Source organism: Lynx rufus, unplaced genomic scaffold (genome assembly GCF_022079265.1).
Source record: "Lynx rufus isolate CCGP_SWC_20201006 ecotype Redwood Valley unplaced genomic scaffold, mLynRuf1.p SCAF_2, whole genome shotgun sequence".
Lineage (NCBI taxonomy): Eukaryota > Metazoa > Chordata > Mammalia > Carnivora > Felidae > Lynx > Lynx rufus.
The window spans coordinates 206974485-206991433 of NW_025814834.1; the positions used below are offsets into that span (position 1 = coordinate 206974485).

General features: G+C 52.9%; 1 protein-coding gene across 3 annotated transcripts in view; it reads left to right on the plus strand.

The window, feature by feature from the left end:
- Positions 1 to 16949, plus strand: part of ECE1 (endothelin converting enzyme 1) — a 115852-nt gene that overhangs the window by 81495 nt on the left and 17408 nt on the right. For all 3 annotated transcript variants that reach the window (XM_047082660.1, XM_047082661.1, XM_047082659.1), the window contains exons 5-10: positions 1576 to 1697; positions 3690 to 3836; positions 4929 to 4994; positions 6031 to 6222; positions 12168 to 12310; positions 13727 to 13841. In XM_047082660.1, coding sequence (XP_046938616.1) covers positions 1576 to 1697; positions 3690 to 3836; positions 4929 to 4994; positions 6031 to 6222; positions 12168 to 12310; positions 13727 to 13841 — 785 coding nt within the window. The remainder of the gene's footprint in view (positions 1 to 1575; positions 1698 to 3689; positions 3837 to 4928; positions 4995 to 6030; positions 6223 to 12167; positions 12311 to 13726; positions 13842 to 16949) is intronic.

The following is a 16949-nucleotide window of genomic DNA, read 5'->3' on the forward strand; positions in this document are numbered from 1 at the left end:
AGTTGGACGCTTAACCGACTGAGCCACCCAGGTGCCCCTAAAAAATATTTTTAATAAAAAATAAATAAAAGAACTGGCTTAGAGCCAGAGTCCCCCTGACCCCACCTCACCCCACCAAAGGGTGTGAATTTTCTTTGGGCTCCGTAGCCATTTGCAGTAACCAAAGCACCTCCGTGTCTCCTGGTCATTTCTTTGCTTGGCTGTGTCCACTACTAGACAATGAACTTCCTGGAGGCAGAGACTACCTGGGTCTTATTCATGTCTGTAAAACTGGAGCCAAGCCCAGTGCCCGGCACTCAATAGGTGCTCCATGTTGGGGCCTTCACGAAAGAACGTCTCCGGAGAGGCTCCATAGGAAAGATGGCCTCCGGGAGAGGCCTTGAAGGCTGTAGGATTTTGACAGTGTCCCATACAGGAGGGCCAGGGGGACGTTTTTCTTCGTGTGTTTTCTTGTCTGTTATCTGTGTCGTCATACTAGAAAGGAAGAAGCACTGGGACGGGGACATTGTCTTTTGTGTCCCCGAAGCTTGTGCAGTACCTAGCACAGAGTGAGCATCTAGCATCTATTTAGTGGATGAGTGGATAAGGATCTGCCAGAAAAGTCTTCATGGAGGAGGTGGGGTTTGGGGGAGTCTTTGAAGGAAGCAAGAGAAGGAGTTTCTGGGTCCAGGAGAAGTGAATTTGAAATGAGGAAAGGTGACTGTGGAGCAGTGAGGAAGGGGTTCCGCAGGGAGGCAGCAAAGTGGACAGACAGAATTGAGGGGGTCAGGGACCCAGGCGTTATCTGGAGCAGGGCTCTGAGACGAAGGCTCAGGCATGGGAGCTCTGGCAGGTAGTAGGTCCTTCACGACCTGAACAGCAGGACGTGGTCACCTTCCCTGGGCATAAGCAGGGCCCTGCCCTGTGCGGGTGCACGTACAGGAGTGTGGCCCTCAGCAGGCGGCTCCTGGACCGGGACACTGAGGACAGGGAGAGGGGGACCAAGGTCTCCCAGGCGTCCCGGTGTAAGGATAGAGGTGCTGACTGTTGAGTTAGGAAGAGACACGGCAAAAGCACTCTGTGTGAACTGTAAATCTGATGAACAGCCTGGACCCTCAGGGGAGAAAGGAAGAAGGAAACTCCTAGGGAATGAGGCCTTGGAAGCTTCCATTCAGCTCCATGCTTTATCCCAAGAGAAGTCATCTGGGATCTGAAAACCAAGACAGGCCTCTGTCCCACACACCAGGCGGGGGTGTCTGGGCCACGTGTTAGCCAGCAGGGAAAGCAGGGTGTCCTTCTGGGTGGCCCATGCTGCCAGCCTAGGGACATGTCTGAGAACCTGCCTGGCAGACAGGGAGACACATGGTATGCTTTTCTTATTTGCACTCAGCAAAAATTAGGAAGCACCTCATTTCCCAGGATCTGCCCAGGGGCAGTCATATACCCGCTGTGACTGAGTCTTTGTGGCTACCTGACAGGGAGAAGTCCTAGGTCTTTTTATAGCTGAGAACACCGAGGCTCTGAGAAGGACTCCCTCAGTGCTACCCACTGAGCAACTGAGGGCGTGTTGCAAACTGCTATCCCTTGTCATTCCAGAAAATTCCACAGCCAGCGTGAGCGAGGCAGAAAGGAAAGCCCAAGTATACTACCGTGCATGTATGAATGAAACCAGGATCGAGGAGCTTAAGGCCAAGCCCCTGATGGAGCTGATTGAGAAGGTGAGTTCTTGGAGCAGGCTCTCATGGATCTCCTCCAGCCTGAGCCACCTGCCTCCGCCCCTCTGGCTGCCACCCCAGCTCTCAGGTACCAGTGGGGCCTGGCGACCTCACATCTCCAACCACCGCACCCAGCTGGACTGTAGAACCTGTCGGGGCTGAGTGTGTCTAAGTGTGTGAGTGTGTGTGTGTGTGTGTGTGTGTGTGTGTGTGTGCGCGCGCGCGCACGTACACGTGCTCATGTGTACGCATGCGTCTCTGTGGGTGGGAATATCTGTATTTGTGTCAGGGTACGCGTCAGCACCTGTTGTGGATGTGTGCCACATGTATGTATGCCTCTCTGCATCTGTGTGTGGGATGGGGGCCGTATTTATAGAAAAAGCATTTCTCTACCTTGTTGATTCCCTTTCCGCAGAGGGTGTGTTTTTGTGAAGAGGGGTATGTTCCAGAAGGACCAACTGAAAGTCTCAGATCTGAAGCAGAACCCCCTCCCCCCCACCCCAGGGCACCTGGGTGGCTCAGTTGGTTGAGCGTCTGACTCTTGATTTCCTCTTGGGTCGTGATCCCAGGTAGTGGGCTCAAGCCTTGTCAGCTCCGTGCTGAGTGTGAAACCTGCTTAAGATTCTCTCCCTCTGCCCCTCTCCCCACTCTCTTTCTCTCTCTTAAAAAAAAAAAGAAGAGGGGCGCCTGGGTGGCGCAGTCGGTTAAGCGTCCGACTTCAGCCAGGTCACGATCTCGCGGTCCGGGAGTTCGAGCCCCGCGTCGGGCTCTGGGCTGATGGCTCAGAGCCTGGAGCCTGTTTCCGATTCTGTGTCTCCCTCTCTCTCTGCCCCTTGCCCGTTCATGCTCTGTCTCTCTCTGTCCCAAAAATAAATAAACGTTGAAAAAAAAAAAATTAAAAAAAAAAAAAAAAAGAAGAAGAAGAAGAACCCTCTCCTCCCCCGTGAGGAGGGCCCCAGTTACCCCAGGCCTCCCATTCTCTCACGGGGGAGGACTCTTTCTTGCTGGGCACCTCCCAGTCAGCCTTGGATGGACTCTGCAGGGGCTGCCTATGACTGGCCAGGCTGCCTGACACCCACAGAGGGTGGCCATGGATGTTTCCCAGCTGTCTCATGCTCCCTCAGGGCCCCGCTTCCTGGCTTGGCTCTGAGAAGTCATTGCAGCAGGATGGGGAGCTGTGGACACCGGAGACCAGACAGTCCTCCCCTCTGGCACTGGTCCCACATGCCACTGTGTGCGAAGCCAGAGACACCGAGGAGATTACAAAATCCCATCTCCGGGGCACCTGGCTGGCTCAGTTGGTAGAGCATGCGACTCTTGATCTCGGGGTCGTGAGTTTGAGCCCTGTGTTGGGTATAGAGCCTACTTGAAAACAAAACTCCCAGGGGCACCTGGGTGGCTCAGTCGGTTAGGCATCTGACCTCGGTTCAGGTCATGGTCTCACGGTTCATGAGTTTGAGCCCCGCGTCGGGCTCTGCACTGACAGTGTGGAGCCTGCCTGGGATTCTCTCTCTCATGCTCTAAATAAATAAATAAATAAATAAACAAACAAACAAACAAGTAAACTTAAAAAAAAAAAAAAAGAGTCCAAGCTCTGAGAGACACTGGAGACCATGGCTTTATCAACCTTTTTAAAAATACAGAGACCTTTTTTTTCCATAGGCACAATTGAATTTTGTGCACAACTGAATCCACATGAGTCAGTATTCAAAAAGTGAACAGGCTGTGGGAGAAGTCTCCTTTCCATCCCCATCCCCAAGAGAGCAGCTGCCACGTGGATTCATTGCTCGCTCATTTAGGGCAAATCTCGTTCCACCCAGCGTCTCCTGTTGCTGGTCAGACACTCGACGAAGACCATCCCTTTCATTTGCTCTTGAGGCTCAGAGAGGTCAGATGACTGCTCCGGGTCACAGACCAAGTCCGTGGCAGGAGCAGAATTCACACCCGGGTCTCCTGCTGCCTCTTCACCTCCCCCTTCCCTCTCTCTGCCCGCAGCTAGGGGGGTGGAACATCACAGGTCCCTGGGACAAGGACAACTTCCAGGACACCCTGCAGGTGGTCACCTCCCACTACCGCACGTCTCCCTTCTTCTCTGTCTACGTCAGTGCCGACTCCAAGAATTCCAACAGCAACGTGATCCAGGTGAGCTGGCCTGGGTCCCCAGGAAGACGAATGGGCATGTTTTGCATTTAACCTGTTCTGAGTTTTGCAAGCGCCGGAGTAGGGGCAGACTTGCCCTGGGCGACAGGCCTCTGGTTTCTGAGCCTGGATTATTTCTGGAGACTCTGAACCGTGAGATTTTTGTCGGCAACAAGTCACGAAAGAGCAGGCCGCCGTCCTCGGGTAGGTGGGGTCAGTGCAGCACAGACGGGTCTCCGGGGTTCTGATCGGTCACCGTGGGCCCCCAGAGTGATGCCAACTCCTGGACACAGCTAAAGCCCCCTCCCGGTTCCCTCACCTCAGCCTCCGCCCTTTGTGGCTCTGCTTGGAATGGCTTGGAGTCCCTCTCTTCCTGCCGGAGCCTGCCCTGGACTTTGTATCGGCACCCCCAGGGAAGCCCCGGCCCTGATCCGCCCACCCTCAGATGAGGAAGCGAGGAGCCCGGGCTGGGGGCCGTGAAGGCCGAGTTCCCATCCAGTTCTGCCTCTCACTCAGCAGTTGACCTCGGGCAAGTGCTTCAACCGCTCTGAACTGCAGTTTCCTTCTCAATCAAACGAATTGTAACAACACCTCCTCTAGGCTCCGAGAGTTGCTGTCAGGAACTGACCCTCCCCTACCTGCCAGACCCTCAGCACGTCCTCCCCTGGCTCTCTCCTTTGAGTCCTCATTCCAGTCTGAGGGCTAGGTATTATTTCCCCTATTTTCCATGCGAAGAACCTAAGGACCAGAAAGGTTCAGTGACTTGACTAAGGCTACAGGGGTCTTAACCACTGCACCGTCTTGGGAAGTGTTTAATTAAGTAGAAGCGCCATGCCAAGCCTAAGAGGTGTTTAGAGGGAGGGTGGCTCTAGCCCTTCGGAAGGGCCCAGAATCCCCGTGTCTGGGCAGCTATGCAGCCAGACATGTGTCTGTTCCCAGGCCGGCTGGCCCCACCCCAGAGGGGTCCTCCGCTACCAGCTCCTGCTCTGGCTGGGACCCAGGCCGGTCCTGTGTTGCCATGTGCCAGCTGTCCCCACAGCAGGCGGTGTGTATGTGCAACAGGAGACCCCCTCTCACTCCTGCCTTTCTCTCCAGGTGGACCAGTCTGGCCTGGGCTTACCCTCAAGGGACTATTACCTGAACAAAACTGAAAACGAGAAGGTGAGTGTGCTTCTTCAGAGAGAGTGGCTCCCAGCCCACACCCTGTGACGTTTTACCCTCTCAGTGTCCCCTCCACATCACACCTGTGCGGGTCTTTGAAGCTGGAGTTGCACTGAGGAATCAGTTATCTGATGGATGATAGATAGTCCCTGGCAGAAACAGACTAGCTGTTTCCCATTCAGGCATCGTGGGCACAATAGGCAGGGGATGGACAGGTGTCTTTTGTCCCCGCTGTAGAGTAAGACAGCAGTAATGGCCATGGCCATCTGTGGGTGCTAAGCCTCTTATATACTCACCTCTTCCCCCCGCCCCCCCCCAGTAACCCCACAGATACAGAACGTCTCTGAACTTCATTCACCTCATCTGCCATGTGGGTATTATTTTTACCTTGCCTTTTATAGAGGAGAGAGCAAGGCCCAGAGATGCTAAGTGACCCGCCCAAGGTCACATAGGGGTGAGGCTGAGATTCACATCCAGACCTGCTAACTCCAAAACCCATGCCTCTCATGATGTCCCGGAGAAACCTCGTCTGTGGTTCATCATGTCTCCATTCATCCTGCCCACTTGTATTGGGCGTGCACCTACCAAGTGCCTGATGCTGGGGGGAGAGTGGGGACTGAGACAGTCATGGTCCCCGCTTAGAGTCTAGCAGGGGAGGCAGACGTTAATGAACTAACCACCCAGTTGGAGGCATAATGACAAATTGTGATAGCTCAAGGGTGAGCTGAGAAAGTCGAACACGGGAACCTAATTTGGATCTGGGGACATGGTAGAGGAGGGCAGCTCAGAAAAAGCGTGTTGTAAGAACTGAAGGATGGTCTGTGGGTAGCTTTCCCGTGATGGGCGTCCGAGCGGGAGTGTGGGTGGGGAACAGCAGGGACCCCCACCCACTCGAGCACCTGAGGGCTTCGTCCCGAGTTCCATGGGCAGCCGGTCTGCGGACTTCCCGCACTGGGCTGGCCCTGCCCCACCCGCCACCCGTGTCCAGCGTGCAGCAGGTGACACGACTGATAGACTGCGGGTGCTGGGCCCACAGGTGCTGACGGGATACCTGAACTACATGGTCCAGCTGGGGAAGCTGCTGGGTGGAGGGGACGAGGCCACCATCCGGCCCCAGATGCAACAGATTCTGGACTTTGAGACGGCACTGGCCAACATCACCATCCCCCAGGAGAAGCGCCGGGACGAGGAGCTCATCTACCACAAAGTGACAGCTGCCGAATTGCAGGTAACGTGAGCTCCGGTTGACGTGGAGCCCGGGGCAAGCGCAGGGCTTCAGGACGTAGGGTGCCGGGCTGGAGCTTTTATACCCACTTCATCAGGTCCCCAGAACAACCCTAAGGAGCAAGGATGGTTGTCGCCCCAGTTCACAGATGGGAAAACTGAGGCTCAGAGAGGCTAAGTTATCTGCTGAAAGCCACATAGCTTTTCTGTAACAACAGCATTTACCTGGGGAGGCTCTGTGGTCATGACGATAATAGCTCACACTGATTGGGCATTTCCATGCTCAAGCCCCAGTCACATCGAGCCTGGTGTATATACAGCAAACAATAGACCTGAGAGGTGGGTTCTGTAGTCACTTCTCCCTTTTCCAAGCCAGGAGGTTAAGTGACATGTTCAAGGCCCTGAGGCTCCCTAAGTGCCAGGGGAGCTGGACATTGGACTCACGCGTGGCTCATGGCATCTCTGTTCTTGACCACGATCCCTGGCAACCTCCTGGAGGTGAGAGGGGGTTTCTCTCTGTCACCGGGTGTAACCCATTGGAAAGCAAGTGGCCCCTCTGCTGAAGGCTGCCCCCTGGTGGCTCCTTGAGGCTTGCAGGTGGTGAGTTGACTGCCAGTTCCGTCTTCCCAGTTCACCGTGTGTTGGCGTCTGGCTTTATCCCAGGTCCCCAGGGTCGCAGAGGAATCAGCAAGGTGGCCTTGGCCAGTCTTCCTGTTTCCTGCCATTGCCTAGGAAGCCTCGGTGAGGCCTGCTTCTCCGCTGGGGAGGGTGACTAGGCCACTGTGCAGGGGTTCCACCAAGATGTCTCCTCCCTCCTTGTCTACCTTGACCAGCCAGGTCCCGCCCACCCATTGGAGTTGGCTCATGCGCTCTCCTTTCAGAAAGAACACCTCGGTCCCTACCCTTTTTCACCCTCCATTCCTTGCTCTGACAGTTATAGGGCCACCATCAGGGCCTTGCTCTGGAGGTTCTTCCAGGGTAGAGAGGAACACCAACCAGGAAGCAGTCCCAGACTCACTGCTGAGTGCTCTGGGTGAAAGAAGATGGGCACTAGGACCTGAGTAGGGGGAAGTCAGGGAAGGTGAGTGGGATGTGTGGGCGAGAGGAGCACCAGGCTGACAGGGTGTCCCAGGTGGAGAGACAGCCCAGGCAAAGCTGGGATGAAGGTGAGAGAGTCTCTTCTGGGTGCCAGCTGCCCTTCGGGTCCCCGGAGGAGCTGGCATCGGGGTGAGTGGTGTGCGTCAGCAGCCTGTGTTGGGGACCATCTGGCACCGTGTTGCCACTCTGAGGCCCGGAGGTCAAAGGAGATGCTGTCTGTGCAGTGTGATTTGGTTTGCTCCAGCTGTCCACTTCTCAACGCAAGAAGGGCCCCAGCAGCAGCCCAGCCCCCGACGGTGGCCATAATGCCAACCGACCACCCCCAGGGAAGCAGAGGAGACACAGTAGCCCTGAGCACATCTGCCCCAGCGTGGCTTCCGGGCTCTACCCCAGGGCACCTTATAACATTGCTTTTGCTCTGATCTTCGAGCAAGACAGGAAAGGCTTTTCCTCCCCCGCTGCTGCAGAGCCCTCCAGGTAGGGGAGGACTTTAGCAGAGGTACAGGCCCTGGGCTTGGAGTCAGAAGACTGCTCTGGCCCAGCCCCACTAGGAGCTGTGTGACCTTGGGCAAGTCACAAGACCCCCATGTGAGCCTTTGTTTCCTTCCTCACTCATTCACACCTGCTTTATTCCAGAACACAAGAGACAAATGAGAGGCAGCCCCTGTCCCCATAAGGTACACTGGTTCTTTAGTCACAGAGTTCTTTGAGAACAAGTTGAAAACTCTGGAGTGTCTCCCAGGGGAACAGGGCATGTGTGCATATTAAAAAATTATGTCTAGCATTTAAAGATTAAGTCCTGGACCCCTGAAACCTAGTATCCTCCAAAAGAATCTCTTCCTGGCCTGCCCACAGGGTTTAAGAGGATGAGATGAGGCAAAGGATGAGATTTCATTTTGTAAGCTCATGTGCACAATTCAAATGTACTGTAGTAATCGTTATTCGTGTTATTCCTTTGTTGTTGATGATGCCAGCCCACGTCTCTAACACTAAACCAATTTGATTTATTCCAGCCTTGGACAGAGAATGCCTTGCTATTCCCTGGTAGCTGGAAATTTGGTTTTCTTCCTATACCCCAGGTGACTCAGGGAAAGGTGTGCCAGCCTTCACAGTATGTGTCCAGGCTAACCCCACCAGAATAGAGTGGTTCCAGGCCAGCCCCCATCAGAGTCTGAATTCAGAGCCACGAATCAGACATCCTTCTGTTCCTTCTCTGGGGGCCTGAGGCCCTTCTCATTCCTTTCAAAGACCTTCCATATCAGAAGTTGTTTGAGGGGTGCCTGGGTGGCTCAGTTGGTTAAGCGTCCGACTCTTGGTTTCAGCTCAGGTTGTGACCTCACAGTTGCATGAATTCGAGCCCCGCACCGGGCTCTGCGCTAACAGCATGAAGCCTTCTTGGGATTCTGTCTCTCTCCCTCTCTGCCCCTCCCCTGCTCGCTCGCTCGCTCTCTCTCTCTCTCTCTCTCTCTCTCAAAATAAATAAACTTAAAAATTAAAAACAAGAAAAAGTTGTTTGAGCATGAGTCCTGTCCTCTGCTCTAAATTCTCCAGCTGAGATCATGTTTGATAGCATCTTCCTTTTCTCTCTTATTTTGCAAGCCTACTTGAGCTGGCTGGTTGGTGACCAGCAGTACTCTTTGGCTGCAGGTTTGGAAAATAGAGCTGACTGGTGTGCCCCAAAGGATTTGAGTCACAAGTGGAATGTCCCAGTCAGTTAAAACAGCCGTCTCTATGGAGACAGATCTAGGCACACATGTTTAAGTTAGGCGTTCACTAAAGCAAGATTGAAAATGTGAAAATTCTGTTCAACACACACCTTATCTGGGGTTATGGGAATTTGCCTGCACAGAACACCTGCTCTCCCTGACGAAACAGGCGTGTGTCAAGTGCACAGGGATTTATCACCACCTGATGTCTGTACCCTGATTAGAATGTTCCAGTCACCTGCAGTTTGTGAAGCTCTCGTTCATTGTGTAAACAATGACATTTTGTAAACCTGGTGAATTTCCCAGGCGTCTTTGCCAACAGATCATGCAGGCAGGTGTCTCTAAGCGTTGAGCCCTATTTGACCGTCTCACCTGGACACCTCCCAGTTTTGCAGCCACAGAAATTGTTAAAGAGAAGCCCCAGAGGTTACCTGCCTAGGGGATTCTTGCCAGAGAGAAAGAGTTAATGGACAAGCTAGGGGGAAAGGCAGCTCAGGTTTGAAGAGCAGGCCATCCCCACGAGGTACAGAGCAGCCAACCACGGTGAGGTGGGGGGGGGGGTGCAGAATGTTGTCCCCATTTTATTTGTATTTATATTTGTGTTGGGGGGGGCATTTTAGAGAAAAGCTACAGAACGGCTTGAGGTCCCAGAACAAGTTCATGGTGAGGACTCTGATCCATGTCTCCTCTTGGAGTCGGGTGGGCAGGGATGTGCGGGAGCCCGCCGGGCACGCCTCTTTGGAATCCTGTCTAGAGCATCTCTGACAAAAACCACCGCAGGTAGTTTGCGGTAGGTCCTGATGCCACTACGAATCGCCTCCCTGCCCCCCAAGAGCTGGCACACCGCTGCCTGTGGGAGCTGCCCTCTTCTGTCCTCGGAGGTCCTTATTCCCCAAGAGCTGAGTTGCCCTTTGAAACCGGACAGACGAGGGAGCCTAGAGTTTAGACCTGCACAGTCACTAGCTAACTACGTGAACTCAGAAAGGTCACCTTAGCTCATCTGCAAAGTCGGCATCTGTTAAGGGGAGGGCTTTACGACTGTTTTCTGACTGAGGGTATCGTAGGTAGTTACCAACAGGTTATAGGTTCATCTGATGTTGTAGATTGATTTTACATTGTACATTATCGATCGATCTTACCATATGAAGGCCGATTGTAATGTGTCTCTTGCAGCCTTTGTCTTCAGTTCTGCCCTTTTGCAAGGGAACAGAGAACAGAATTTATAATCCTTCAAGCCCAGGCCCACGCTTGGGAGACCTTGAGAATGATTACGATAGTTAATATCGATTGAGTGCTTGTTAAGTGCTGGCTACCATTCTCTGTGACTGACACATATCAGCACTTTTGCTGTATAACACAGTATATGTTTGCATCTTGTAAAATTACAGGGCGAAAAAGTAAGAACAACAGGTCGTGTGGGAGAAATAGGACTTAGAGAGTTCCAGGGCCCTGCAGTTTATGAAGCTCTCATTAATTGTATAAACAACTCCAATTAGATTCAAAAGTTGTGCCACTTGAAAGACATCACGCTAAGTGAAACAAACCAGTCACAGAGACAAATACTGTATGGTTCCACTTACATGAGGTAGCGGGAGCCGCCAAATTCATAGAGACAAAAAGTAGAATAATGGTTACTGGGGGCCCAGTAGGGAGGGAACTAGGGGGGGGGTTCTTGTTTAATAGGTGCAGAGTTTCAGTTTTGCAAGATGGAATCTGGAGATGGACGGTGACGGTACTTAATGTCGCTGAACTGCATGCTTAAAAATGGTTTCGATGGTAAACTTCATGTTTGTGTATTTGACCACAGTTAAACCCAGAAGTTGTGCAAGTTTGTAACCAAAACAATAACCGGAACCTGGAGAGAGCTCGGCATGCCTGGAGGCTGCCTGGCGGGCAGTGGAGGAAGGCTGTTGTGGACACAGAGACCGTGCAGGCAGATGGGCTCTGCGCAGTGGGGCTGCTGCCGCTAGGCGGGCTGAGAGCAGGCTACCTGCTCGAAGCTGGGAGTTACTCGAAGCCGGAGTGCAGAGGGAGCTCTGGCATCGGCCATCGTTTTAAATGATCTTACGGGCACCTGGGTGGCTCAGTTGGTCAAGCATCTGACTCCTGGTTTAGGTTCAGGTCATGATCCCAGGGTTGCAAGGTGGAGGCCCGTGTCGGGCTCTGTGCTGAGGGTGGAGCCTGCTTAGGATTCTCTCTCTCTCTCTCTCTCTCTCTCTCTCTCTCTCTCTCTCTCTCTCCACCCCCTGGCCTCTCTCCCCAGCTCATGCACTCTCTCTCTCTCTCTCTCTCTCTCAAAAATAAAAATAAATAATAAAAAATAAATGATCGTAAAATAGAGCTGACCAGCCAGCCTCCTGTGCATCAGCAGAGCTGGGGGCTTTTCCTTTCTCGCTGGAGGTTGTCAGTCTAAGCTTATTTTTTCAGATCCCGTGCCCAAGAAAAATCACCTGTGGCCCGAAGCATTTGCACATTATACTGCTATCATTCTCGAATTTACCGGTCGTATAGCCTAATCAGCTAGTAATTGGTATTATGGAAGTGCGTGTTGAATGGAACAGACAGCATTAACCTGTTTAATCCTTACACTAACCCCATGGCGTGAGTTCTGTTATGATGAGGAGATCCCTTTTCAGACGAGACCCCGAGGCACAGAGTGGTTCATCCACTTACTCACGGTTACACAGCTAGTAAGTAAGAGAGCTGGAATACGAACCCAGGCGGTTTGGCTCTGGATGCTACACAGAGCCCGTCTGGGCTCAGTTTCTTCATCGATACACTGGGGACAGTGGCGCCTCCCACCGAGGCCTCTCATGAGGTCCCGCTGAGAGAAGACGTGTGAGTCGTTTGCAGTGGTACCTGGCACAGGAGGGGCTTGCAGAATGGTAGCTACTGCTGCTGTCACTGTGTCCCCTTTATTCCGTCCCAGCTCCGTTTCAAGTTGAAGTTGGTGTTTGGCTCCTTAGAATTCTGTCGAGAGCATCTCTGACAAAAGCCAGAGACCTCAGTTCGACATCTGCACAGGGCGCTGTCCGTGCCCAGCTCTTCGGAGGCATGGTGCCGCCTTCCTCGGAAGAGCACCCTGGAGCCTTGGGCGTGGAGGAGAAACAGCCCAGCCAGAGTCACACGGTCTCTTCCCTTCCAGGCCTTGGCGCCAGCCATCAACTGGCTGCCCTTTCTCAACACCATCTTCTACCCCGTGGAGATCAATGAGTCCGAGCCTGTTGTTGTCTACGACAAGGAGTACCTGGGGCAGGTCTCCACCCTCATCAACAACACGGACAAATGGTAAGGGAGCCCTTGGGGTCACACCCTCCCGCTGCCGCTGCTGTCCTCTTCTCCCGCCAGATAGGTGTGGCCAGCGGGTGACAGACTGACTCAGGAGCGTGGGCCCTGGGGAGAGGCAGCCCTTCAAATCCCAGCCCCTCCCCCCACCAGCTCTGTACCCTTGGGCAAGTTTCTCGCCCTCTCCTGGTTCATGCTCCCCATCATAAAATGGGGCTGGAAACAGCACCTACCTGGTAGGGATCCCAGAGCCGAGTGAGAGTATGACTTGGAATGGGGCTCAGTGAATGTTCGCTCATATTTGTAGCTAATACTTCTGATTTTTTTTAATTTTAAAGATTTGTTGGATCTGGGCTGATGGCTCGGAGCCTGGAGCCTGTTTCCGATTCTGTGTCTCCCTCTCTCTCTGCCCCTCCCCCGTTCATGCTCTGTCTCTCTCTGTCCCAAAAATAAATAAACGTTGAAAAAAAAAAATTAAAAAAAAAAAAAAAAGATTTGTTGGAGAGGCTTTTGAAAACTACAGAAAAAATAGAAAAAACTTAAACTTACCCAAACACTGCTGTTGATTCTATGGGGTGTGTGTGTGTGTGTGTGTGTGTGCACATGTGTGAGGGAGAGAGAGGTGAATTTTCTAATACATGGTTCCTTTTCTCCCCATTGTTGTGACCACATGTGTAATCTGCTTTTCTCTTGACCTTTGTCAAGAGCATTTTCCCCATGTTATCCCGCACTCTCTGTGGACCTCATTCTTCACGGCTGCACAGTATTCCACCAAGTATACATATGATTATTTACTCAACCCTTCCCCTATTGTCAGACATTTAGGTTGGTTCCAGTTTGAGGCCAGATGCTCACTGTTGTGAACATCTCTTTGTACCAAGGTGGCTTCTTTGCAAAGGTGACAAAAGCCACAGAGGATTCTCTTGTGCCCTGAGGGAGGGGGCAGTGAGCTCTTTCACGCAGACCGTGGAGGGGCTGGCCAGGGCTTCCTTTCCTGCCCCTCCTATTCTTAAGGCCCCTTTCCTGATGCTGGCCCTCTGGCCGGGACATCTCCAAGCTGGGGACATGGCAGCCTCCTCCCTGCTCCAGGCCAGCAGTACACAGCATCCAGGGGCATCTCCATGCTGCTCTTCCACGGCTTCCAGACAAAAAGCAGCTATGCAACAAGCGTGTATTGAGGACGTGTGATGTACAAATCACCTCCCTAGGCACTGAGGGGTTTTCAAAAGAGGACCCAGGCTCTGCCTTGAAGAGCTGACATTCCCCGTTAGTGAGCAGTAACCTGCCAGACTAGGGCAGGTCGGGGAAAGAGCCTGCTAGCCGAAGGCCGGTTCTGAGCGCCCCCTAAAGGTCAGTGGGGGAAGTGCTGTGATGCTCTCAGCTCTGGGCCCTTCTGAGCGGTCTGATCTCTTGCCCCAGCCTGCTCAACAACTACATGATCTGGAACCTGGTGCGGAAGACAAGTTCCTTCCTTGATCAGCGCTTTCAGGACGCCGACGAGAAGTTCATGGAAGTCATGTATGGGACCAAGAAGGTGAGCCTCTGTGACTGCATTCCTATGCACGTGCTGAGTACCTACTGTGTGCCAAGCCCTGGGTTGGAGGCTCTTGTGACCTTAGTGTCCTCTAGGGCGGTGGAACTCATGAGGGAGGATCTAAGCTGGCTGGGGATGGACAGAAGCTTCCAGAAGGAGATGATTACATCCAATCTCAAAGGGTAAAGAGGAATCTTAGAGAGTTAGCTACTTTACAGCAAAAGGTGGCTTCTGTTTTCTTCCTTCCAACTCCTTCTCGATGCTGGTGATAATAAACACTTTCCTGTAACTCCAGTGATCTTAATATCCCTATGAGGTGGGTGTGATCATCATCCCCATTTTATACAGGGGACCTCCAGTAATACTGCTGCTTCTCCATAAACATAAAACACTCGGTGCAGCACCTGGTTCATGGTAAGTCCGCACATGTGTTCACTGCTGTCGTGCTCCCTGGCCCCGAGGGCCCATTCTTCCAGAGGTCCCAGGGCTCCAGGACCCTCACTCCCACCCTCTCAGGGCCCCACCCTAGGTGGGAAGTTTCCCAGACACTTCCACTTTTTCCCCAAGGAGGTCACCCTCTCATTCATGTAGCCCACAGACATGTATTCATAGGACATGAGTCCCTTGTGGGAACACAGAGACAAGTGAGGTGGCATCTGTGCCCCAAGAGCCCACATTGTGAGGTCCTCATATGTGCTGATGGGACGCACACCAAGTCAGGGCCCCAGGGAGGTGCCCAGCCATAGACCAATAGAGGGCGAGGTGCTAAGCTTGCCCAGTGCACCCACCCAGGACAGCAGCTAGCAAGACCCCAGGGGACGGGCAGAGCTGGCTCCGGCCGCCCTTCCCCCATGGCCCTTCCTAGAGTCCAGTGTAGTAGACAGAGCCAGATAAGGGCTGGCAGAGAATGGTGGGATGTGGGTGCTGGCCTCCGGTCCTAGAGTTCATCCTGGGAAGAGTTCTCCTTTTCTTTACCCTCCCCATATATACCCACCTCTGGCAGGAAGGGGACGGAAGGAGAGGGTGGCTGGGAACAGGCCCTGCTCCTGACAAGAGGGGCCTCTGAGGGCACCAAAGGACCTCAGCCGTGAGAGCCACGTGGCCCTGCAGAGAAGGACCAGGGGAAGGATTGGCTGCCCGCCTTCCTGCTCCACCTGTACCTACCTTGGACCGGCCCTGGGTGAGCCCTGGGTCACAGACATGACGAGACATGGACTCTGTCCCCTGGAGCACTTGGCTTCCCACGGGACTTTATTCAGGAAGGGTCTGACCAGGACTGGGAATGGTAGTTACAGAGATGCCTCTGTGTGGGGATCATGTACCTGCATCATTGCTTACCCACTGGGTACAGATGAGGAAACGGGCTCTAGGTGGTGAAGGGTTTCCCAAGTCACCCAGCAAGGAGGCAGCCAAACTCCAATTCAAACCCAGCTCTGGATGACGGTGACATCTTGGCACTTTCAGCCACTCACTAATGCTAACGATGATCATCATCATAATAAAAGACATCATTACTAGATGTTGCCTTTTGTAGGCATTATGTCACCAAGTTCCTGTAACAGCTCTGTATGTTCGGAACTATTATCATCAGCCCATTTTATAGATAAAGAAACTGAGGCTCCATGAGGGGAAAGGACGATTCAAAGTCACACAGCTCATTAGTGGCGAGTGGGTTCTCAAACCTAGCACAGTTGATTCCACAGCCCCCACCCGAACTCTGCTCCACTCAGCCTCTGCTCTGCAGAAGCCAGAAGTCAAAATTGAGCTTCCTGGTGGTTGCCAGGGGCTGGGGGCAGGGAGGCGGGCATGGGGAGTTGTTCAATGGGTAGTTGTTCAATGGGTGTGAAGTTTCACATTTGCAAGATGAAAAGTTCTGGAGATTGGTTGCACAGCAATGTGAATATGCTTAGCACCACTGACCTATACACTTAAAGCAGCTAGAATGGTAAATCTTCTGTGTATTTTACCATGATAAGTAGGTAGGTAGGTAGGTAGATAGATACATAGATACATAGGGAGAGCTTCCCTGGGCGAGTCTCAGAGTGCAGGGTGCTACTCTAATCAGTGGGATGCTAAGAGCTGGTGGAGCCCAGAAAGGCTTTGCCAGAAGCCAGGGCAACTGGGAGCCCCTAGAGGTGGGAGGCTGTGAGCCAGGGTCACAATATGCCCCATGCATGGTATACGGAAACAGCACAGAACTTTGGTCAGAAGATCTGTGTTTGAAATGCTTCTTCTAACCACACAGCCTTGGGCAAATCACTTCATTGGAGCAGAAGACTCAGTCTTCCCAAATGTAAAAAGGAATACTTAATCCCTGCCCTGCCCTACTGACCAGGGCACCATCTGGGATTACACAAAGGTATTCCCACAAAGTCTGTCCTAAAGGCTAAAGCACTCCACACCCTGCACTTTATCTGCAAAGAGGAGCACAGAACCTGCCTCGTGGGGTTATTATGAGGATTATATGAGCTGTGGCCCACATTGTGAGGATTATATGAGCTACGGCCCACACCCGATAAACACTCAGCTGGCACACACTAGTCTTGCTGCCATTGTTGCTGTTATTATGTGTCTGACTCTCCCCCTGGGTGCTCTGGGCGTTTCTATTGAGCCCCTTGAAGGCAGAGCTCACGGCTGATTCGCCTCTAGGTTCCAAGCACCTAGCGCTCTCAGGGTGCAAAAGAACTGCCCAGAGAGCACTGGGCATGTGAATGAATGAGTGAGCGAATAAATGAATGGGTTTATGCAAAAGCTCTCCTGAGAAGGCAGTGAGACTCAGCCCCTGACTCAGCCATCAGGGCCTAGGGCCCCCACGGAGCCTGGGAGTTCGAGTCCCCCTCCCCCCCGGTCCTGACCTTCTGCGTGGGTGGCCTCGGCCAGATCTGGGCACAGCCATGTCCAGCTGTGGGAGGGCACAGCATCTAAATGGACACATGGGTGGGAAAGCTTAAAAGAACTTGGGCCACTCAGCTTGTGGAAGGCTGAGATGCCTTTTACTTCCTCCCCTTCTTCGTTCTTTCCTGGAAGAAATTTCTTTAAGGTAGAATTTACGTACCGTAAAATGAACGGGGTACACGAAGTACACAGTGTAGCGAGTTTTGACAAATG